Below are 24,343 nucleotides of genomic sequence, written 5' to 3' on the forward strand. Positions count from 1 at the left end.
GGCGCGGGGCGGGCCGGGGTGGGCGCCGGCTGGCCCCAGGGGCCCGGCCCGGGAGGGGCTCGGCGTTCCGGCCAACCGTCGGCTTCCCAGCTCCTCGGGTTGGGGCACTGTGTGAGGAATGCCAGCACTACCCCCGATGGAAGTCCTACCTGGGGTCACCCGAGGTGCCCAGTGTCCATTGCTCCCCACTAGGAGGCGTCCATGCGGCGTGCTGGAGCCGGGATTTGGGCCGGGGGGGTATGTTTGGGGTCGCTGGAGGGGAGGGGGTCAGGCAGAGAGAAGCAGGAAAGTTTTGGGGTATCCCTCACCCTCCTCCCAGCAGCATCTAGGAGAGTGTGTGGGTACTCCAGGGCACCTGGGTTCTCGGCGGCCCACAGGAGGGATGAGCTGTTTGCTGCTGGCCTCCATGGAGGAGGCTGGCCTCTCTAGGGAGCCCTCCAACCTTGGGGGTCCCCCGCAGCTGCCACAACACGGCGCTGGTGGGCCTGGCCTAACTAGAGGGAACACTGTCAGAAACTCTAGGTCCCCAGCTCAGGAGTAGAGTAAGGAATATTCTAGAATGTACTGGAAAGTGAAGGAATGTACTGGATATTGGACATTAACCAGAAGTCGCTGAGTATCGGGGGGCTGTACCTGACAAGTGAGGGCATGTCATCCTCCTCACCTCTCTGGGAAGTGAGTGACATAATCCCCATTTGACAGATGATGAAACCGACTCCGAGAGTCCAGGAATTTGTGGATGCTCGGGCTGGGCTCCACTGGCACTCTCAGAGTCTGGGCAGAGTGGGACTCAAGATGTAAAGAGCTAGCCAGGCACTGGTGGCTCACGCCTGTAATTCTAGCTACTTAGGAGGCTGAGATCTGAGGATCACCATTCAAAGCCACCCCGGGGAATGAAAGTATGTAAGACTCTTATCTCCAGTTAACCACCAGAAAACCAGAAGTGGCACTGTGGCTCAGCTGGTAGAGCGCCTGCTTTGAGCTGAAGAGCTGAGGGACCAGCGCCCAGGCCCAGAGTTCAAGCCCCACAAAAGACCAAAAAGGTTGTAAAGAGCTGTACAACTGAAGCAATCTATGTGTTGTACTCAGGACCTGGGCTCTTTCCCTGAGCTTTTCTGCTCAAAGCAAGTGCTCTACTACCTGAGCCAAAGCCCCATTTCCAACTTTTTGGTGGTTAATGAGTCTCAGGGACTTTCCTGACCAGTTTGCCTTTAAACCATGATTCTCAGAGCTCAGCCTCCAGGGTAGTTTAGGATTACAGGTGTGAGCTATGGGTGTCCAGCAGAACTGCACATTTTGAGCCAGAATCCAGTGTTCCCATTGCTAGTCTTGCCTTCCCCTACCCGCTGCCCCTTCCTGTTACGCGTTCCTCTTGAGTTTGTTTCACACTGACTGTTCTGAGCCCTGTGCTGTTTACAGAAACCTAAGATGAGATCCCTGGTTTGACCTCCATTCAATCAAGCCTGTGGCTGCCCTGTGTGAATGCCTGTAGTGTGCTGTATGTGTGTGTGTGTGTGTGTGTGTGAGTCAGACCATGGATCCATGGAATAAGACCTGGGAGGGGGGCAAGTGAAATGCCGGGGGCCCTGCTGTACCCCAGAACTGGAGGGATCCTGGAGTAGACCAAAAATTAGCAGGTGAGGGCTAGATCCTCAGCCCTCCTCCCCCATGGAATTATAGACTTCATTTGGAGGACAGCAGGGCTCCCAGAAAGATCTGTGGCAACAATAATGTGACTGTGGTTGTGAGTTATAGGCATCTACAAGAGTTAGGATAAGAGGGTGGGGTGGGGGGCTCACATTTGGGCTGGTATAAGGGAGGTAAGTTCCAGAAGCCTCTAGGAGATAAACTGAACTGGCTCTGTAATGGGGGTCTTTCTCTGGGCTTAGACGCAGTGTGGTTTGGGGAGGGGGGGCACATGGACAGGTGACCCGCGCTGAGCAGGCTGTGGCTCTGTGGAGCAGAAGTAGTTCTGGGACTCAGCCCCTACTGGGTGAAGGATGCTGCTGAGGACTGAGCTGAGGCTGGGACCTGAGGCTCAGGCACGAGGCTGTCTCTCCCATGCCTTCTTGCTGAGCCCCATCCTCGGAGGCCACAGACAAGAATGATTCCAGTCTTGCCCTCAGGCATGCCACATAGTAGGCTGAGACTTCCAGACACGTAATTACTGCAGCACCCGACTCAGCAAGCACCCTTCCACTGAATAAGACTGCCCAGGAGCGCAGGCACCTCGCCAGGGTGACACTATCGGGAACTATGTGGGTATTGGAATGTCATCTGTCACTAGCCTGTCCTGCTGAGTGACTGCTGAGTGACCACTGAGAGAGGCATGAGTCTGTGGACAATGCCCCTCTCCCAAGCTATGCTGAGCCCAGGGTCAGGGTGGGGACAAAACCCGGGGCTCCTGGGGCTCCTACCCAGGCAGTGTCAGCTCCCTGCAGAGCCTCTGCTCCTCCCCAGAGGCTCCTCATCTCCAAACCCCGCCTCTGCCAGCACCACACCTCTTGGGCAAAGAGAGAACAAATCTTATTTCAGATCAGGTCAAGGAACTGGGGCAAGGAGCGGCTCAGAAGGTCCCTAGGGAAGAACTAGGCCTTTAGTGCCACATGAGGGAAGCAGGCCAAGGAGGGATACTGGGGAGACCACAGTGAATGAGAGCCAACCGTGCAGTCCTAGGCCAGACCACTGACGTGGCAAGAAACATTAGAGGGTATCAGGAACAATGTTGTCCCTATCTTGACTTAGTCCTCATCCTGCTTAGACTTCAGGCACCCCACGGGGAAACGTGTATCCCCAGTGACTAGAGAAACGGGACACAGAGGGGTGAAGCCTGCACCCAGGCTTGGCATGTGATGAAAGGATTGAGGACGCACTTGGGGACTGGAGATGTGGCTTGGTGGTAGAGTACCTGCTAGCAAGTGTGGGGCTTTGAGTTCAAACCAAACTGGGCCTAGGCACTGTCACTGAGCTCTTTTACTTAAGGTTAGCACTCTACCACTTTGAGCCACAGCACCATTTCCATTTTTCTGGTGGTTAATTGGAGATTAAGAGTCCCATGGACTTTCCTGCCTGGGCTAGCTTTGGACCATGATCCTCAGATCTCAGCTTCCTGAGTAACTAGGATTACAGGCCTGAGCCACCAGCGCCTTGCCTCAGCCCTGATTTTATTGTGCACTTTTTTCCTTCCTTTCCTCCCTCCCTCCCTCTCTTCCCTAACCTCTCTTTCTCCACTCTTCTTTTCTGTCTCCTTTTGGTTTTATGGTAGTTTTGTCGTAGCAGTATTGGGCTTAAACTCAGGCCTTTTCCACTGAAAGCTAGTACTTGAAGGACACACCTCCACTTCCAGCCTTTTGGTGGTTAATTGGAAATAAGAGCTTCATAAATTTTCCTGCCTGGGCTAGCTTTGAACTTCAATCCTCAAATCTCAGCCTCCTGAGTAGCTAGGATTACAGGCATGAGCCAACAGTTTCCAGCTTTTCTTGATTTTTAGACTAAGTCTTGCCCAGGCTGGCCTCCTGCTTCAGCCTCCCAAGTGCTAAGATTACAGGTGTTCACCACCACACCCAGCTCAACGGTGCTGTTGTTGCAAGATTTAACGAGTTCTGATTAACACCAGTATAGTACTGTCCTAAGTACTCTTTGTGTATTAGCTCCTGGAAAGTTCCCAACCATGGGTGGTAGGCGTTACCATGAGTATCTTTTTATAAATGAGGAAACTGAGGTTGAGGATGCTGGATAACTTGCCCAAGGCTCAGAGATAGAGGTAACAGAGATTTGATCCTTGGTAGTGTAAACCCAAGTCCAGACTCCTAATACGAGAAAGGAAAGACATGTAGGGAGGGCATGCTGCTCTTCTCTGCCACCCTATGGTAGACAGCCCTTGTCTAACGTAGAAGATGCCAGCTACATCTGACTCTCAGATGAAAAACAGATGGTTTGCAACATATTTTTCTCTGTCTTTCTGTCTATATCTTTCTCTCTCTGTGTGTGTGTGTGTGTGTGTGTGTGTGTGTGTGTGTGTGTGTGTGTGTACCTGCATGTGCTGGTTTTGAACTCAGAGTCTGTCCTTGAGCTTTTTTGCTGAAGACTAGTACTCCACCACTTGAGCCACACCTCTACTTTCGGCTTTTTGGTGGTTAATTGGAGATTAGCGTCTCACAAACTTCCTTGCCCAGTTTTGCTTTGAACCTTTGAGCCTCAGACCTCAGCCTCCTGAGTTTCTGGGATTACAGATGTGAGCCACTGATGCCCAGCTCCCCTCCTCCCATTTTTGTAGTGATCCAGAGCAGCCTAGGGCTAGACTAGTACTCTGCCACTGAGCCACACCCCCAGCCCAATGCAACATACCCAAAAAGTGTTTGCTATTTGCCTGAAATTCACACATAACTAGCACCCTGGGTTTCATCCAGCCATCCCATCTCCCCAGCTCTGTGCCCTGTGCTCCTGTGCCCTGACGCTCCGCCCAGACCCCTAATCCCCCCAATAGGCAGAGGGCTGAGTAATCATAATCCTGTCCCCACCCCTCTCCCTTCTGGTCTGCACATACCACCAAATGCCCCGTGGACAACGGGGCTCTCCTGATGGCTGGCAAGGGACAGCTCCTGAAGGGTGAGTGAGGCTGGCAGTGTGGAGGGGGGTATCTTCAGAGGATGTCACTCTAGCAGGGGCCTGGCTGGAGCAGTGTGGAGGGCTGTGCAGGGCCGCTCAGGGTATGGCCAAGGCCGGGCCCTGCCACGCCCTGTGCTCCCCTCTAGCCTCACCTCTCCACCCATCTCTGTCCCGGCCAGACCTTTTGTGCCTATCCTAGCCAAATAGGGAAGGTGCTGCACCCTTGCCTTCCTGGTTCACAGACCTCCTGGGACCGCCCTGCCTGCCCTTCCTGCCTTTGTTGATTTTTCGAGGAATGCCCACCTCCAGCCTTGGTGTGGCAGGCTGCTGGGATGGGGGAACCGTGCTCAGTACCTTCCCACTGGGGCTGCTGCGGGCCAAGGGACTGGGGTTGGAAGGTGCTGGGGACCTCAGCCATTAGGTGTTCTCTGCCAGCCACCAGGAAACGCGGGCGTTTCCCTGCCCCCTGCTTGGCAGGCACTGTGAGCTGCATGTCTCACATTCCTGCACCAGCCTGCATGCCCTTCCTGAGCGGCACTGTGCTCACACTGCCTGTTTGCTTTTGCAAGCTGCAGGCCTTCCTCCTGCCCATCCCCACACCCCACAAGCACACACACACACTGCCCTGCACACACCTGCCCTGTACACACCCTGCCCCGCACACACCCTGCCCTGCAAGACACCCTGGCTAGAGTCCTACCCCTCCTTACACATCCTGCCCTGTGCACACCACCCGCTGGTAACACACCCAAACCTGATAGCATGAACCCCTCCCCTTAACCTGCTGGCCTCTGCCCCCCACATGACCCTGTATCCAGCCTTGCAGGAGGCCACTGGTGGTGTTTACAGTATGCATAGCTTACTCCAGCCTAGCTTCAATGGCACATCTATGCCAGGGTGGGATTCAGGGACCCCTGCCAGCTCAGGCATGGGGCAGGCTCCTGCCTTTGGCTGTGGCCACCCATGCGCAAGTCCAGATTGAACACCCCCAAACTGCCCTGGCGTGGGCATTCAAAAACTCTAGGCCCAAGATAGGCAGTGAGCTCAACAGAGGTATGTGAGCCCCAGATGACAGTGCTGAATAGGGCAGAGGTGCTTCAGGCTTGGCAGGGAGGACAGAGCGGAAAACGGCAGAAGTGCTGGAATGCCGGGGCAGAGCCCTGCCTCTGCTCTTCTGTCATTTTGAGTATCCATGACAGGCCAGACCCAGGATTCAGTGCTGCATGCTTTACTCTTTGCCCTTTGAGCTTAGACTCAGAAAGCTTCATCCAACATTTACCCACCTGGTGACAGAGGTAGCTCCATACCTCTTATGTTTATTGAGATGATAATTCCACATGCTACATAATTTATCCACTTAAAGTATAAGTGAGCTGGGCACTGGTGGCTCATGCCTGTAATCTTAGCTGGTCAGGAGGCTGAGATTTGAGGATCAAGATTGGAAGCTAGCCCTGGCAGGAAAGTCCATGAGACTCTTATCTCCCATAAACTACACAGAAAAAGCTGGAAGTGGCCCTCTGGTTCAAGTGGTAGAACACTAGCCTTCAGCAAAACAAGTTCAGGGATAGTGCCCAGGCCCTGAGTTCAAGCCCGAGGACCACTCTCCACCAAAAAAAGAAAAAGAAAAATTGTGGTGAAGTATATATAAACTTGACCATTCTAAGGCTGGAGATATGGCTCAGTGGTAGCATGCTCCCTAGGATACATGAAGCCCTGAGTTGAATCCCTAGCACTGAGAAGGAAAAAGAGAGAAGGAAAGATCCACCAACCTATTTCTAAGTGGCTAACACACTGACACTAGTTATATTCACACTCTTGTGCTGCCGTCACCGTTACCTACTTCCAAAGCTTTTTCCAAGTCCCAAACAGAAATTGCATAACCACTGAGTTGGGCACCAGGGGCTTATGCCAGCAATCCTAGCTACTTAAGAGACCGAGATCTGTAGATTGCAGTTTGAGGCCAGTGTGGGCAAAAATTTTGCTGGACTCCATTTCCAAAATAACCATCAGCAAGGCTGGAGGTATGGCTCAAGAGATCAGCTAATTAAGCAAGCTGAATGAACACAAGGGCCTTAAGTTTAAACCCTAGTACCCCCCAAAACAAAAAAAGAACAAAAGAAAAAAGCAAAAAGCAACTCTGTAATTACTAAGCAGTAACTCCCCATTCCTCCCTCTGCCAGATCCTGGTAACCTCTAATCTTTCTGTCTCTGAATGAGCCTGATCTAGGGGACTCAAATTAGTAGACTCAGACAGTACCTTGGATCTGGATTCTTTCACTTAGCATCAGATTTTCAGGGTTTGCCTATGTTGTGACATGTGTCAGGTTTCATTTCCTTTGAAAGATCTAGGTGTCGGGGCTGGGAAGGTGGCTCAGTGGTAGAGCGCTTGCCTTGCATGCCTGAGGCTCTGGGTTCGATTCCTCAGCACCACATAAGCAAAAAGAAAAAAGCCGGAAGTGGCGCTGTGGCTCAAGTGGTAGAGCGCTAGCCTTGAGCTGAAGAGCTGAGGGACAGTGCCCAGGCCCAGAGGCCCAGAGTTCAGGCCCCACGACTGGGCCCCCCCCCAAAAAAAGAAAGATCTAGGTGTCACATTTTCCTTAACTATTCACCTGTGATGGAGACTAAGATTCTTCCCATCTTCTGGCTCTATGCCCTTTTTTCCTTCTGTCACTTCATGGTTATTCCCCCACCCACTCAGTAGAGACTGGCCCTGGCCCTGGCTGAGATAGGAAAACAGATGTGAGAGGCCTGTGCACCTGTTCAGAGCCTGTAGGAATGAGCTAGAGGCCACATCTGGGGGTGTGGACTTGTGTCTTAAGGAGCTGGGTGAAGAGCCAGGGCCCTCCCAGAATCCCTGCTCTAGGTCTGAGCCTTCTTCTGACCTGGCCTCTCATCTCTGTTGGCCCTCCGAGCCTTTCCTGTCTGATCCTGGGCCTCTCTCCAGCCCTGGTTTGTTTGTTTACTTATATAGTTTTGTATATATGTCTGTGTTTGAGAGCTAAGGCCAGGGCACTGTCCCTTAGCTTTTTTGCTCAAGACTAGTAGTGTGCTCCCACTTGAGCCACAACTCCGTTGCAGCTTTTTCCTGGTTAATTGGAGATAAGAGTCTCCAAACCTTTAAACCTTGATCCTCAGATCTCAGCCTCCTAAGTACCCAGTAGGAGTACTAGTAGTACAGACACAGCCACTAGTACTGGCATGAGCCTGGCTCTGGCCATGGTTTAGAAGCACTTTCCCAGGCCGTAGCTCCTGGCCTGGCCTGGTTCTGCATGCATTCAAGGGTCAGTGCCACTTGGGTGGGCATCTTGAAATGTCACCCCTCCCCTAATAGACTCTAGCATTGTAGGGAGGATGATAGGAGCCCAGGAGCAGGGACCCCTTCAATGAGGAAGCCCTCGGGACTGCTTGTCTCATGGTTGTCTGTTTGCAGAATCAGTGGACAAAGCAGGCCCACTGTGACTCACCTCCATTTCCTGCCTTAGTCATTGGCCAGCTCTCTCCACACCCCCAGAGGCTCAGCATCAGAGAACTGCTGGGTTGGTGGGGGGTGACCTCAGCGGGAGAGTGGGCTGAAGGGGTGGGGCCTGGTATGGTAGCACTGCCACTTCCCCCACTGTCCTGCCCCCACACCGCTGTGTTGTTTCTCAGGAGAGAATTCAGAGACTGTCTGGCTGTGGCCGGAAGGTGACAGGGGACTAAGGGAAGTCTGGCAAGTCCCCTGGCCTGGTTTTTTGTCTGGAAAGAGGGTTTTACCTCCCCTTTCTGGCTGGGAGCACTGTAAAACAGAAGGCCACAGCCTAGACTCTGGAAGCCCCTTTAGGGCTGTTAGGGTCCACAGGAAACCATAGCCACCTAAAGAAGGCAGATCTCCCTTCCTCCTGAGACCCTGATTCTCCATCAAACCATAAGGTAAAGAATTAAAATATGAATAAGCAGGCTCCACCCCACACCTGCTGGCTGGACATCTCATCATTCCAATGGCAGCCAGAGCTGAGAACCCTGACCCTAAAAGACCTTACCCAGAAAAGACGAGGCAGGGCCAGCCTGGGCAGATTCACTTAGCCTGGTCTGTCTGTCTGCCTGCCTGCCTGTCCTTCCATAAAAACACTGAAGCCAAGCAGACAGGAGCACAGTGTGAGAGAAGCCCTCACTCTGCCCTCCGGCTGATTAAAGTCTGAGGACGTAATCCTAGTTCATCAGGGGGCTGAGATTTGAGGATTGTAGTTCAAAGCTGGCCGTGGCAGGAAAGTCTGGGAGTATCTTATCTGCAATTAGCCAGTGAAAAGCCAGAAATGGAGCTGTGGCTCAAGTGGTAAAGTGCCAGCACTAAGGTACAGCATCTAGGCTCTAAGTTCAAGCCTCAGTACACTCTCTCTTTCTCTTTCTCTGTCTCTGTCTCTCTCTTTCCTTCTCTCTCTCTCTCTCACACACACACACACACACATTTGTGGTATTTTGGTCTGATGATGGTATTTTGGTTTGGCTTTTGGGGTTGTTTGTTTGAGAAAGGTCTTTTTATGTAGTTCAAACTGACCTTAAACTCAGATCCTCCTGCCTCAGCCTCCTAAGTGCTAAGACTACAAATGAGTACCATCATACCTGACTTGGTCTTTGTTGCCATACTAGGTTTGAACTTAGGGCTGTTCACTTGTTTGGCTGGTTTGCTTACATTTTGCAGCCATGCCTCCAGCCCAGCTTTTTGCTGGCTATTCTGGAGATAATCGCACAGACTTTTTTTTCCTGGACTGACTTTGAACCATGATCCTCCAGATCTCATCCACCTGAGTAGCTAGGAATATAAACGTGAGCCACTAATACCTGGCTTTTTAAAATTTATTATTATTGAAAGAAAAAGTACAGTTGGTGATCAGTGAGGGAGAACTCCCATTTGAGAAGAGATCAAGGAAGGCTTTCTTAGAAGAGGTGGAACTCTGCTTGGAACTCAGCTACTAGAAACAAAAGGGGAGCTGGTTGCCGGTGGCTCACGCCTATAATCCTAGCTACTCAGGAGGCTGAGATCTGAGGATCACAGTTCAAAGCCAGCCCAGGCAGGAAAGTCCGTGAGACTCTTATCTCCAATAAACCACTAGAAAACCAGAAGTGGCTCTGTGGCTCAAGTGGTAGAGCGCTCGCCTTGAGCTGAAAAGTGTAGGGACAGCACCTAAGCTCAGAGTTCAAGCCCCATGACTGACAAAAAAAAAAAAAAAACCCAGAAGGGGAAAGGAATTTAGGCTTGACTCTCATTTTGCATCGGTGAGCAGGGGACCCAAGGGCAAATGTATGTGTTAAATTTAGAAGGTTGGACGTACTGCACAAGTGGTAGAGTACCTGCCTAGTAAGCATGATATCCTAAGTTCAAATGCCAGGACTACCAATTAAACAAACAAACAAAAAAAGCACAAGTCAGGCGCACCAATGGCTCACACCTGTAATCCTAGCTACTCAGGAGGCTGAGATCTGAGGATCTCGGTTCAAAGCCAGCTTGGCAGGAACGTCTGTGAGACTCTTATCTCCAATTAACCACTAGAAAACCGGAAGTGGCGCTGTGGCTCAAGTGGTAGAGTGCTAGCCTTGAGCTGAAGAGCTGAGGGACAGCATCCAAACCCAGCATTCAAGCCCTAAGACCACCAACAAAAAAAAAGTCAAAAGAGACTAAGAGGCCCTTGAGTTCAAGCTCTAGTATAGGTGTACGCATGCACACGCATGTGTGGGCATACACACACACACAAAAGGAAGAGAGACTTTGGTGTGTTTTTTTTTTTGGGGGGGGGTCTAGTCATAGGGCCTGAACTCTGGGCCTGGGCGCTGTCCCTCAGCTCTTCGGCTCAAGGCTAGCGCTCTACCACTTGAGCCACAGCACCACTTCCGGCTTTTTTCTTTTTGCTTATGTGGTGCTGAGGAATCGAACCCAGAGCCTCAGGCATGCAAGGCAAGCACTCTACCACTGAGCCACCTTCCCAGCCCTGCGAGACATTGTTAAGTTTCATTTGGCCCTAGTGGTTTTGGGTTTTTGTTTTTGTAATTTGACTTAGTTGCCAACATTAAAAAATGTAGAGGCTTTTCATATCTGATCCAGATTCCTGTCTCATGGAAACTCCGGCCTCCCGTCCACTCCTGGCTGGCCTCTCGGGAAGGGTGTGGGCTCTGGTGCAGTGTGCCCGTTCCCACCACTCCTAATATCTCAGCTCGGGGCATTTTGGTGTAGACTCCTGTGAGGTGTTCAGATTAGGCTTTAACCAGGGCTTGGATCCAAAACCCACCAAACTTCTGCAGATTGTTTAGGATTGCTATTTAATTGTGGATTTTACTGCAGTGGTCTCTATGTTATGGATGGACAGCACATGGCTCAGAGCAGTCTCGTAGTGTCACCAGAGCCATATAACTGGGAGATGACAGAATTGGGCTTAACGCCTTTGTTTTAATTCTTCTTCGCCCAGAGCACTTGCAGGGAAAGGAAGAGGAAGAAGGAAGCCGTGGTAGGGCTGTGCTGACTGCTACAGTCTCACTGTGCAGGTGGGGCTGGACCTGGAATCTTTGTCCTTGACCCTGCAGCACAGTGGCCTCTGCAGTCCTCTTTGTTCTTGGGAAACCAGAAGCAAGGAGCTTGGGTTGCAGCAAGACAGATTTAGGTTAGATAGTGAGACTTCTTTCCTGATGACTCCAAGTTTCCCATCAAGGGAAAGGCTAGCCGGTCAGCAGTGGTTCACTCACACCTGTAATCCTAGCTACTCAGGAAATTGAAATCTGAGGATTGTGGTTCTAAGCCAGCCAAAGCAGGAAAGTCCAGTGACACTCTTTTTTTTTTTTTGGTCTGGTCGTGGGGCCTGGATTCTGGGCCTGGGCGCTGTCCCTCAGCTCTTCAGCTGAAGGCTAGTGCTCTACCACTTGAGTCACAGCGCCACTTCCGGCTTTTTTCTTTTTGCTTATGTAGTGCTGAAGAATCGAACCCAGGGCCTTGAGCATGCAAGGCAAGCGCTCTACCACTGAGCCACCTTCCCAGCCCTCCAGTGACACTCTTTATCTCCAATTAGCCACCACAAAGCCAGAAGTGGAGCTGGGTCTCAAGTAGTAGTGTGCCAGCCCTGAGCTTTTGAAAAAGTTAAGGGACAGCACCCAGGCCTGTCAAGTTCAAGTTCAAGCCTGAGTACTGATTTTTCTTTTTTCTTGTCTGTCATGGGGCTTAAACTCATGACCTAGGCACTAGCACTATCTGTGAGCTCTTTCTTTTTTCTTTTTTTTTTTTTTTAAGAGTTCCACAGTGTTTCCTGCCTGGGCTGACTTTGAACCCTGATCCTCATATCTCAACCTCCTGAGTTCTCTGAGCTCTTTCAATCAAGGCTAGCACTCTACCATAGAGCCACTTCCAGTTTTCTGGTGGTTAATAGGAGATGAGAGTCTCACAGACTTTCCTGCCCAGGCTGGCTTTGAATTGCCATCCTCAGATGTCAGCCTCCTGAGTTGCTAGGATTACAGACATGAACCACCAGCGCTGGAACTGAAACATTTTAAAAGGCAAACGTGGTTGGTGGCAGACTCGGGGCTTGAAGGCTTTGCTGGGGGGGGGGGGGGGGCGGCTAAGTACCAGGCACTAAGTTGTCCGGCTCTGGGCACTACCTAGAGGGCTGGCTTGCAAGGGAAGGAAGGCCTGCTATTGGCCCATTTGGTGGGTGGAATTAGGGGGTGCAAAGCCTGTGATGATGGCAGCCTCCTGTTACAATGAAGTGAGGAAGAAGGGCCAACCTGGAGGGGCAGGAAGTTCACTGAAGAGGCCTGGGTTTGGAGAGGCTCTGGGAGTGGGGCAGTGGGTCTTCGCTGGGTGGAGGAAGATTCTGATAAGGCCAGGCCCAACCCCCAGGCCACTTCGGCTCCCTGCAGGCCTGACAGAGGATGAAGACGTCCTGGCCATGCTGCGAGGCTCCCGGCTCCGCAAGATCCGCTCGCGCACGTGGCAGCAGGAGCGGCTGTACCGGCTGCAGGAGGACGGCCTGAGCGTGTGGTTCCAGCGGCGCATCCCGCGCGCGCCCTCGAAGCACATCTGTGAGTGGCACCAGGCTGGGTGGCACTGGGCTGGGTGGCAGGTACGACCCTGGGCCTCCGGGGCACCGTCTGACCGGCCCTGCCTGCAGTCTTTGTGCAGCATATCGAGGCCGTCCGTGAGGGCCACCAGTCCGAGGGCCTGCGGCGCTTCGGAGGCGCCTTCGCCCCTGCGCGCTGCCTCACCATCGCCTTCAAGGGACGCCGCAAGAACCTGGACCTGGCGGCGCCCACGGCCGAGGAGGCGCAGCGCTGGGTGCGCGGCCTGGCGAAGCTGCGCGCGCGCATCGACGCCATGAGCCAGCGCGAGCGGCTGGACCAATATCCTGCCAGAAAAGAGGGAGGGCGGACAGGAACCTGGAGAGCCCTCAGTCCCTGGCCGGCCATGGCTCTGCCTTTAGCAACAGCCTGAGATTAAATCCCTGATCCTCAAGGCTGGGGATGGACGCCTTCACGCCCTGTCCCGCCTCCACTGGGTTTAGAGGTGGAGATGGGGGCTTTCTAGCTTGGAGAGCACCAGCCCAAGGACAAGATGTTGCTACTGTGCTCAAGGAGGACACACACAGATTGATGAGAAGGTGCCCAAGACTCCAGGTAGTAGTGACTTACCTGTCAGTTACCTGCCAGCCCATGGGTGGAGGGGGCTCAGACTATTGGGGTTTTGTTTTGTTTTTCCTGAGCATCCATACCTGGATCCACTCCTATCTGCACCGGGCAGACTCGAACCAGGACAGTAAGATGAGCTTCAAGGAGATAAAGAGCCTGCTCAGGATGGTCAACGTGGACATGAATGACATGTACGCCTATCGCCTCTTCAAGGTGAACCCAGCCCCTGGCCCAGCTACTGCTTTGCTGTTTCAGCCTCCTCGTCTTCCAGTTGTGTGTGGTGTGTGTGTGTGTGTGTGTGTGTGTGTGTATACCAGAGCTTGAACTCAGGGCCTGGGTGTTGTCTCTGACCATCTTTTTGTTCAAGGCTGATACTCTACCACTTGAACCACAGCTCCGCTTCTGGATTTTTGCTCCTTAACTGGAGATAGGAGTCTCACAGACTTTCCTGCCTAGAGTGGATTCAGTGATCTTCAGATTTTAGCCTTCATGAGCCACTGGCAAGAGGGTCCTCCACCATTTTTCTAGAAGCTGCCTGCTTCTCCCAACAGCAAGGCAACATCTGGATCTGGTTATCCTTTCCCCTCCCCTGGGGTTGAGGGACCAGAACTTTCCTCACCCTCACATTCATTCCTACCGCAGAGCTGTTTTCATGTCCCCAGTCTAGAGGGCACAGCTGGTACATGTGGCCATGGGTGGCTTGCACACAGGAACTGCAGATGCAGGCACACCCCTTCTGTGAGGATGTGCAATCCTTCACAGGTGTTTGCCTAGGAGCTCTGAGACACAAAAGCATGGGCACTGAATCTGCAGGTGGGATGGGCTATGTGGCAGGCACCTGTGTGGGTGCTGTGGCACCAGCCTGTAATCCTGACAGGAGAGCCTTGGCACCAGTACCCAGGCTGACAGCTGTATATGGCTGTTCCATGAATTCCTCATTTGTTTATTGCTCCTTGACCAGGCATGTGTGTCAGGATGGTGATATGTACACACAAAGGGACATGGTGACACTTGGGGCTCAGACCTGTCCCAGGGTCACCATTTTGGTCCCACATCTTGATTCCTGGGGTAGGTCATGGTGCAGAGGGACAGGCACAGAATCTGAGAGGTCTTTCTAATAATCCTAGCCCTGTGTTTCACCAGGCACATGGGCTTGAGTGACCCAGGTCTTTTTTTGCACTTTCTCCACTGGGAAATGGAGCCATTGCTTTGACAGTGATGATGGATTATGGAGTGTGTCAGTGGGACCAGTTTTCCAAGGATGTCCCCTCCTCTGAGCCCTGCTTCCTCTTCCCAGGAGTGCGACCATTCCAACAATGAGAGGCTGGAGGGGGCTGAGATTGAGGAGTTCTTGCGACGGTTGCTGAAACGCCCGGAGTTGGAGGCCATCTTCCGCAGGTATTCAGGCGAGGACCGCGTGCTGAGCGCCCCAGAGCTGCTGGAGTTCCTGGAGGACCAGGGTGAGGACAGTGCCACCCTGGCCCGTGCTCAGCAGCTCATCCAGACCTATGAGCTCAATGAGGCAGGTGGGTCTGGGGAGATGGGGATTGTCAGCACAGCTGTCTTGGTGGCTCTGGTTTCCTAGTCAGGTGGGCTCTGCTATCAGTGGGCTGGGGTGCCATCCTGGGCTTTTTTTTTTTCTGTCGGTCATGGGGCTTGAACTCTGGGCCTGGGTTCTGTCCCTGAGCTCTTCAGCTCAAGGCTAACACTCTACCACTTGAGCCACAGCACCACTACTTCTGGCTTTTTTTGTTTATGTGGTGCTCAGGGATTGAACCCAGAGCCTCATGTGTGTGAGGCAAGCATTCTACTACTGAGCCACCTTCCCATCCCATCCTCGGCTTTTTCCCTTGACTCTTTCAGAGGATTCTTCCATACTTCCATTGGAGTAGAATCACTCCAATGGGTTCACCTCACAGGGTTTGAAGATTAAGCAGCATAGCTGGAAGTAGAGGTGGGGTTAAAATGATAAGAGTACCCTGAATTCAAGTCCCAGTACTGGCACAAAAACAAAAATGGATACAAAAAACCAGTTGGACACTAATGGCTCACACCTGTAATTCTAGCTACTCAGGAGGCTGAGGTCTAAAGATCGAGGTTTGAATCCAGCCTGGACAGACAAATCCAAGAGACTCTTACCTCCAGTTAATCAGAAAAAAAAGCTGAAAGTGGAGACATGGTTCAAGTGGTAGAGCACCAGCTTTCAGAGAAAAAGCCAAACGAGGGTGTGAGGCCCTGAGTTCAAGCCCTAGTGCCAGTAAAAACATAAAACCAGCAACAACTATAACAAAAGCCGGCATAGCTTATATAGTTACATAGTCCTCTGTAGGGAGTCCAGTTGTTGCTAAATCAAGGGATCCACAGAGGTATTTAGGACTATAAAGAGAACCCCTGTGGCCTGACCCTCTTTCCTGTCCTTGCCTGCAGCCAAGCAGCATGAGCTCATGACACTGGATGGCTTCATGATGTACCTGCTGTCACCCGAGGGGGCTGCCCTGGACATGGCCCACACTTGTGTGTTCCAGGACATGGGCCAGCCCCTTGCCCACTACTTCATCTCCTCCTCTCACAATACCTATCTGACCGATTCTCAGATTGGGGGGCCCAGCAGCACCGAGGCCTATGTTAGGTACCATGTTGGGCGAGTCTGGATCAGGGGAGGAATATGGGACTCAACCCCTACTCTGGGCTTCTTGGGCCTACCTGGCCCAGCCTGTCCATTGTCTTGGTTCATATATCTTCCCATCTGCAGGGCCTTTGCTCAGGGGTGCCGCTGTGTAGAGCTGGACTGTTGGGAGGGACCAGGAGGGGAGCCTGTCATCTATCACGGCCACACACTCACCTCCAAGATCCTATTCCGAGATGTGATCCAAGCTGTGCGTGACCACGCATTCACGGTGAGCCCCTGGGATACCACACCCTAGCCCTGGAGCCTTCCCTTTGCCTTACCACTTGCTGCCTCCTTTAGTCCTTTTAAAAGCAAGCCCAGCCCAGAGCATCATTTATTCACCAAGTGCTTTAGGGATAGTTGGCTAGTGGGGGAGAGTAAAGCTGAGTAGATATTTCCTCTTCCCACTCTCATGAGTAATAAATGTATTAACATTACCAAAATTCCAGAAGAAAACCTTAGGGGTGGGGAAGGCCATTTAATCAACTTCCAAATTAGAAGTATAGCAGTGCCATCTAGATAAATATTGATGGTGCACGCCTGTAATCTTAGTTAGTCAGGAGGCTGCGATCTGAGGATCCACATTCAAAGCTAGCCTGGACAGGAAAGTCCGCGAGACTCTCATCTCCCATTAACTACCAAAAAGCCAGAAGTGGAGCTTCAAGTGGTAGAGCACTAGCCTTGAGCAAAAAAAGTTAAGTGAGACATCAAGGCCCTCAGTTCAAGCCCCAGTACTCACACAAAAACTTTGCTACTTCTGTTGAGATTTTCAGACCCCATGGTTAACAAGAGAGGGGGCAGTGTTAGAACATAACTGAATATTCAATGTCATGAACACATAAAGAACATTTATGAAAGCCTTTCCTGCAGCTGTTCTCAGCCTCCCAAACAGTCAGCTCACACACACACACACACACACACACACACGGGGACTGGGTGTAGGGGAGGTCTGGGCTGGGGGAAAGTGAGTGGCTCTGAGCTGCTGCCTTTCCCCCCACAGTTGTCCCCATACCCTGTCATCTTGTCCCTTGAGAACCACTGTGGGTTAGAGCAGCAAGCTGCCATGGCCCGTCATCTGCGTACCATCCTGGGAGACATGCTTGTGACAGAAGCACTGGACCTCCAGAACCCGGAGGAGCTGCCATCTCCAGAGGTAATGCACCCCGACCTCCAGCAAGGGGGTGGGGTGGGAGGGAGATTCTGACTGGGGCTTACTACCCCTTCTGGCTCAGGCCACTCCTCTGGCTCAGTACTTCCCACCTTTCTCTACCTTGATCCTTTCCTGTTCCTCTGTTCACCTGACATCCAGCACACCTCTGTCCTGCTGTTTTCTGGCTTTCCCTTCCTGACTAGACCCAACGCCCTCTTTTCCCTGGTATTCAAGGCCTTCTATGACCTGGGCCTGCCCTGGTTGCTTGCCCTCAGTGGTTCTCTGCAGACTCAGGCAGTTCCACTTCCAAGGTGTGGCTGACACTCTTCTTCACCTGTACCTCTCTTCCCAATTGTCTGCACTTGCCCAGTGCCACCTGCTTAGAATTGTGGCTCAGTCCATAGGGTTGGAATATAACTCAGCAGTAGAATACTTGTCTAGCCTGAACAGGACCCTAGGTTTCATCCCTAGCACTGCAAGAATCCATCAGTAAATACAGAGTTCTAGCTCAGCTTAACCCTTTCTATGGCTTTCTGAACCTCTTCATCTCTCTGGACAGATGGCTTTCCTTCTTTCCTCCTCTCCTCTAAACCCAAAGCATTTAATCCCACTGGATGCTGAACATTTTCAGGTTCTTGTGAGGACTCCCTTTCCAACACTGAACACACAGAAATGTTGTCTCACCTTTTGTTTTCTTTCAGATTCCAGGGTTTGAACTCTGCTTGCTTGCTCCCAGCTTGAGCTCTTCTAGCTCAGCATTTTGCTGGTTATTTTGGGGATACTGTAGACTTTTCTTCCCTGGCCTGTCTTTCAACCATGATCCTCCAGGCTTCAGCTTCCTGAGTAGTTAAGATTATAGGTGTGAGTCACAAGCACCCAGCTTGACTCACCTTTATGTGGAGGATAAGATTGTGTGTGTATGTGTGTGTGTGTGCATGCTTGAATTCAGGGCTGTACTCCCAATTGGCTTTTTTACTCATGGATGGCACTTTACTGCTTGAATAATGCCTCACTCTGACTTTTTTTTTCTCATTCTGACTTTTTGACAGTTAATTAGAGATAAGAGCCTCAAGGATTTGTCTGTGTCTCAACTGGATCTGAACTCTGATCCTCAGATCTTAGCTTCCTGAGTAGTTAAGATTATAGCCAGGTGCTAATGGTTCATACCTGTAATTCTGAGTAGTTAAGATTATAGCCAGGTGCTAAAGGCTCATGCCTGTAATTCTAACTACTCAGGAGGCTGAGGCTCGTGGTTCCAAGCCAGTCAGGCAGGAAAGACTGTGCGACTCTTATCTCCAATAAACCACCAGAAAACTGGAAGTGGCTCTGTGGCTCAAGTGGTGGAGTGCTAGCCTTGAACTGAAGAGCTGAGGGGCAGCGCCCAGGCCCAGAGTGCAAGCCCCACAACCAAAAAAAAAAAAAAAAAACCCCAAAAAACAAAACATGAGCCACCAGCATTTGTCTTGAAATATGAAAATAATTGAGCAGGGCGCTGGTGGCTCATGCCTGTAATCCTAGCTACTCAGGAAGCTGAGATATGAGGATTGGATTGTGGTTTGAAGCCAGCCCAGGCAAGAAAGTCCATGAGACCCTTATCTCCAGTGAACAACCAGAAAACCAGAAATGAGGGCTAGCCTGGAGCAAAAGAGCTCAGGGACAACACCCAGGCTCCAAGTTTAAGCCCCACAACCGACCAAAAAACAAGAAAGAAAAATGAAATATGAACATATGAAAATAGCAACCAGATGCTGGTGGTTCAGGCCTGTAATCCTAGCTACTTGGAAGGCTAAAATCTGGAGATTGAGGTTTGAAGCCAACCTGTGCAGAAAACCCCATGACATTCTTCTCTCCAATTAACCAGCAAAAAGCTCAAAGTGAAACTGTGGCTGAAGTGGTTAGAGTGCCAGCCTTGAGTGGGGGGAGAAAAGTCAAGGGAGAGTTTGAGGCCTTGACTTTAAGCCCCAGTATTGGCACGTGTGTGGGTATGCACTCACTTCTGTGAAAGAGCTATTTTGAAGAGGACTCCTTTTCCTTCAGTCCTCACTGCCTTGCTCAGGGTAAGGGCTGCTGCATCTGAGTTACAAAGACTTGCTGTAAGCTGTCCTCCATTCATGGCCTTGTGGTCATTCCCTACTTTTTCCTGTTAGAAGCATCACTCTTCCTATTCCTACCCTCCTCACTCAGTGATGTTTGACGAATGACCAACCACCACCTGCTCTGAGGGGCAGGAGGGCTTCACCTGTCCAAATTGGCCTCTACAGCAGCTGAAGGGCCGGGTCCTGGTGAAGGGGAAGAAGCTGCCGGCTGCTCAGAATGAGGATGGTCGAATCTTATCAGATAGGGAGGAAGAGGAGGAAGAAGAAGAGGATGAAGAGGCTGTGGAGGCTGCCGAGCAGAGGCGGCGAGTGAGTGGGCTAAGTGGGGACCGGGTCCTACTGCTAGGAGTGGGTTAAGGCAGAAGGATAGGGAAGGAGGACTTGGGAACTTGAGCCAGGGGGCCTCCACTGACTCTGGTCTCCTAGGCCAAGCAAATCTCCCCTGAGCTGTCTGCCCTGGCTGTGTACTGCTGTGCCACCCGCCTTCGGACCCTGAACCCTGGGCCCAGCCTGCCACAGCCCTGCCAGGTCAGCTCCCTCAGCGAGCGTAAGGCCAAGAAGTTCATCCGGGAGACAGGTAGGGGTGTGCTATTGGGCATCAGCTAAGGCGCAGTGGGTGGGTGCAGCTCCCAGGGAATCGAGGGGTCCTGAAGTTGGTCTCCAGACAAGAGGGAGCATGATGAAGTCAGGAGGATCCTAGAGAGGAGCTCCACTTGGGGAATGAGGGCCGGGTGCTGGGCTAACTTTAGGGGAGAACACTAGGCTGAAGAGAGGCTTACAGTGCTCATAGCTGAGTGGAGGCCAAACCCAGAGGGGATGGTCAGGCCATGGCGGGGGTTGGGAGAGCCCAGCAGGAAGGTGTGGGATAAAGGAAGGTTTCCTGGAGCAGGTAGGTGATACCTCAGAAGACACATCACCTTCAGGGTCAGGAGGAAGCAGCCAATGAGGAAGGGGAGGGGACTTCCAGAGACTGAATAGGTTTTCCGATAGCTGGCAGCCATGACCTACACGTGTGGTTGGAAGGGTGTGGGCAGAGTGAGTAATGAGTTTCATGGAATGTTAGCCTGATGCCATGTGCCAGGCTATGTGATGTGACCACAGGGCATGCCTGCCCCTGCAGGGCCTTAGCAGCTTCCTCGCAGAGCCCCCTAGGTCAGAAGAGAGTGAGGAGCTGGCGAGAGGGAGTTCACAGCTCCTGTCCCCAGGAAGCTATCAGCCTGGGCACTGGGCAAGGGACACCCTCAGGGCCTGTCACAATCCTGGTCCCAATTCTGCCTTAGGGAACAGCTTTGTCAGGCATAATACTCACCAACTGACACGTGTGTACCCACTGGGCTTGCGGATGAACTCTGCCAACTACAGCCCCCAGGAGATGTGGAACTCGGGCTGTCAGCTGGGTAAGTGTAAGCTGCTCAGTTGGGTGGTCTCTGGGCAGCCATGGGCAGCCTCAGCAGCAAGGGGGCCACATAGCCTTTTTTTAATTTTTTTTTTTGGCCAGTCCTGGGGCTGAACTCAGGGCTTGGGCACTGTTCCTGAGCTTCTTTTGCTCAAGGCTAGCACTGTACCACTTGAGCCACAGTGCCACTTCTGGCTTTTTCTGTTTATGTGGTACTGAGGAATCGAACCCAGGGCTTCATGCATGCTAGGCAAGCGCTCTACCACTGAGCCACCTTCCCAGCTCCCATGTAGCCTTCTAGAAGGTGGATAGATGTATTTTGGTGACAGCATTTAAAAACTAGAAGCTGGATGCTGGTGGCCTAGTTACTCAGGAGGCTGAGATCTTAGGGTTGTGGTTTGAAGCCAGCCTGGACAGGAAAGTCTATGTGACTCTTACCTTCAACTACTCAGAAAAAGCTAGAAGTAGTGCTGTAGTTCAAGTGATAGAGTGCTAGCTTTGAGCAAAAGAAGTTCAGGACAGCACCCAGGCCCTGAGTTCAAGCCCAAGGAGTACCATAAAAATAAATAAATAAAAAAGCTGTCAGCAATATACGTAGGGACATCAAAGCAGACTCATTTGTTCTTTTTTTTTTGTTCAGTCATAGGGCTGAACTCTGGGCCTGGGCACTGTCTCTCAGCTCTTCAGCTCAAGGCTAGCGTCCTACCACTTGAGCCATAGTGCCACTTCTGGCTTTTTCTGCTTATGTGGTGCTGAGGAATGGAACCCAGGGCCTCATGCCTGTGAGGCAAGAGCTCTACCATTGAGCCAGCTTCCCAGCCCCACTCATTTGTTCTTGACTGTGTAAAGCCACGTTTTCTCTTGGGGCTGGTAGTGGGGCTTGAACTCGGGGGCTGGGAACCATCTCTCACCTTTTTCACTGGAGGCTGGTGCTCTACCACTTGAGCCACAGCTCTACTCCTGGCCTTTTGGTGATTGAAGATTCAGGCTTTCTCATCCAGGCTGGCTTTGAACCACAGTCCTCAGATCTCAGCCTCCTGAGTAGCTAGGATTACAGGTGTGAGCCACCAGTGCCCAGCAAAGCCACATTTTTTTTGGGGGGGGGTCTCGTGGGGCTTGAACTCTGCGTCTGGGTGCTGTCTCTCAGTTCTTCAGCTCAAGGCTAGTGCTCTACCACTTGAGCTACAGTCCCACTTCCAGTTTTCTGGTGGTTCATTGGAGATAAGAGTTTCACAGGCTTTCCTGTCCGGGCTGGCTTTGAACCGCGATCCTCAGATCTCAGCCTCCTGAATAGCTAGGATTACAGGCGTGAGCCACTGGCGCCTGGCAAAGCCACATTTTTATGGAGGTATAAATTAAGATTCTCTGCTCCCATTTGCCTGCCATATACACAGTCACCTGGCAGTCTCACTAAGTCAGCCCTGCAGAGGTGTCCGGGGAGTATGGGGACAGGTAGTATGGGGTAGGTATGAAAACTTAGCCCTTTAGACTGTGGCTCTGACCCAGACCAAGGTCTAGCTTTGATGATGGGGCTTCTTCAACAACTTCTACCCTAGCTCCACCCTCCAGCCATAAGGGATGCTGAAACAAGATATAGGTGACAGTGGGGCCTGGGTCTCCTGGCTGCCATAAAACCTTCTCTGTAAGTAAGGGCAACACTGACTGATCAAAATGTGCATCACAAGGCCCACTGTGGAGCGGAGCCAGTCCTCTCTTGCGCATAGTTGTCCCTTGAACCTGAGCAGTGAGGTAAGAGCCACTGAAAGTCCCTGTGCAATGCTTCTGTCCACAGTGGCCTTGAACTTCCAGACACCAGGCTATGAAATGGACCTCAATGCAGGACGTTTTCTCATCAATGGCCAATGTGGCTATGTTCTGAAACCTGCCTGCCTGCGGCAACCTGATACAACCTTTGACCCTGAGTGCCCCGGACCCCCCAGAACCACTCTAACCATCCAGGTCAGTAGCCTGGTCCAAGCCCCAGGCTGGGGTCACCACTAGCTCTGTGGTGGTGCCAGTGTGAAAAACAGGAATACAAGGGAGGCCAAACACTGGCCTGCCATGAGGGTGGCCTGAGCATTTGCATGTGTTGGAAGGTCAGCCTGAGTATTGAGGGTCAGGGGCCTCCAAGGGTGGGGGAGGGCATGTGAATGCTGCCCTCTCCACCTCCCACAGGTGCTGACTGCCCAGCAGCTGCCCAAACTGAATGTGGAGAAGCCCAGCTCCATCGTGGACCCCTTGGTACGCGTGGAGATCTACGGAGTACCAGCAGACTGTGCCCGAAAGGAGACTGACTATGTGCTCAATAACGGTGGGTGGGCTAATAGCAGAGGAGAGGGGGACTGGGGAGGCCTGGAGTCAGCGACCCTGACAGCCACATCTGTATCATAGGCTTCAACCCCCACTGGGGACAGACCCTGCAGTTCCAGCTGCGGGTCCCAGAGCTAGTGCTGGTCCGGTTCGTGGTAGAAGATTATGATACCACCTCCCCCAATGACTTTGTCGGCCAGTTTACACTGCCACTCAACAGCCTGAAGCAAGGTTGGTTAGAAATGCATGGGGAGGGGACAAAGATGGGGCCCCAACTTGCCAGGCTCTGTTCACCTTTGTTGCCTCCATTTCCACTGGGCTGAAGACCAACCTGATACCAGGCTGCTCTCCCCTGCAGGATACCGCCACATCCACCTGCTGTCCAAGGATGGGGCCTCCCTGTCCCCAGCCACACTCTTCGTCCATATCTGCATCCGGCACTCTTGAAGGCCTGACTGACCTTATGTGGCTCTGAAGGGGGCCAGTCTGCATCACCCACGGAGCCCTATCCTCTCAAGTGAGGGATCATGGGAGTTCCAGCCCTTCCTGCTCACCAGGTGCTGGTTTCACCTGGGTGCTGAGGGTTGTTTGGCTTCTCCTGGAGGACAGTGTGGGCTGTATCATGTCAAGCTGCTCACTGGACCTCAGAGGGCTCCACCCTGGGGCCTTCAGATGGCCCCAGCCTCCCTGGTCCTCAGCCACCCCTGACCACCTCTTGGTAGCCTCTGAAAGCCAGGCCTGCTGTGAGCCATCAGCCTTCCTAGCTGAGCTATCCTAGCCTCCTTCCCCCAAAGGGGTACAACCAACCACACTGCCCCTGTCTGGGGCATTAGCTGTCCCCTAATCCCTCCTTTGCCCCAGATTCTCCTGGTCTCTTCCCTCTGGCTCCTGAATTTGATCTCCTATTCACTCCTCTCCCTCTCCTTCCGTTTGGAAGCAAGAAGGGAACACAGGTGGCGCGCTGGGGAATCTGGGCAATACGTTTGTAACTTGTTCCATAGAAGAGCCTTAGAGGGCAGCAGGAAAGTATTTAAAATAAAGCAGCTTAAGTTGACTTTACCAGCCCTAGTCTGCAACAACTCTGTGGCACTCCTCCCCCTCCCCTCCCCCCAGCACACACTGAAGAGGGACTGGCTGGAATAAGCGTCCCTTGGGCCTCTTCCCCCAGAGCGCCTGACCTAAAGACAGCAGAGACAATGGCAGTCACCACAGGAGATGTCATGGCTCAAAATAGCCTTGACCCTTGCTCTTGGCTTAAGCAGTTACCACCAGTATTGCAAGAATGAGTACACTGTTCAAGCCCCACGACCGACAAAAAAAAAAGAATGAGTACACTAATTTACAAGGTCATGTTTCCTGCCACATATGAGTGACCTTAAATGGGGGAGAAAGGCAGGGCCCTGAGATACTATTTTCCAGGCTAAGCTGGCTTGAGGTCTCTGTCTATTCAGGAGGACATATCCCAAGACTATGAG

At 52.2% G+C, this 24,343-nt stretch overlaps 1 protein-coding gene across 1 annotated transcript in view; it reads left to right on the forward strand.

Annotated features, from left to right (window-relative positions):
- Plcd3 (phospholipase C, delta 3) overlaps positions 1–23,879 on the forward strand; it is a 25,839-nt gene extending 1,960 nt beyond the window's left edge. Inside the window, exons 3-16 of the mRNA XM_013031932.1 lie at positions 12,484–12,645; positions 12,735–12,963; positions 13,332–13,461; positions 14,546–14,774; positions 15,676–15,877; positions 16,001–16,145; positions 16,917–17,069; positions 19,328–19,471; positions 19,589–19,739; positions 20,443–20,559; positions 22,351–22,517; positions 22,734–22,869; positions 22,950–23,099; positions 23,227–23,879. Coding sequence (XP_012887386.1) covers positions 12,484–12,645; positions 12,735–12,963; positions 13,332–13,461; positions 14,546–14,774; positions 15,676–15,877; positions 16,001–16,145; positions 16,917–17,069; positions 19,328–19,471; positions 19,589–19,739; positions 20,443–20,559; positions 22,351–22,517; positions 22,734–22,869; positions 22,950–23,099; positions 23,227–23,315 — 2,204 coding nt within the window. The 3' untranslated portion in view covers positions 23,316–23,879. The remainder of the gene's footprint in view (positions 1–12,483; positions 12,646–12,734; positions 12,964–13,331; positions 13,462–14,545; positions 14,775–15,675; positions 15,878–16,000; positions 16,146–16,916; positions 17,070–19,327; positions 19,472–19,588; positions 19,740–20,442; positions 20,560–22,350; positions 22,518–22,733; positions 22,870–22,949; positions 23,100–23,226) is intronic.
- Positions 23,880–24,343: the final 464 nt, after the last annotated feature.

Source organism: Dipodomys ordii, unplaced genomic scaffold (assembly GCF_000151885.1).
Source record: "Dipodomys ordii isolate 6190 unplaced genomic scaffold, Dord_2.0 Scaffold147, whole genome shotgun sequence".
NCBI classification, from domain to species: domain Eukaryota; kingdom Metazoa; phylum Chordata; class Mammalia; order Rodentia; family Heteromyidae; genus Dipodomys; species Dipodomys ordii.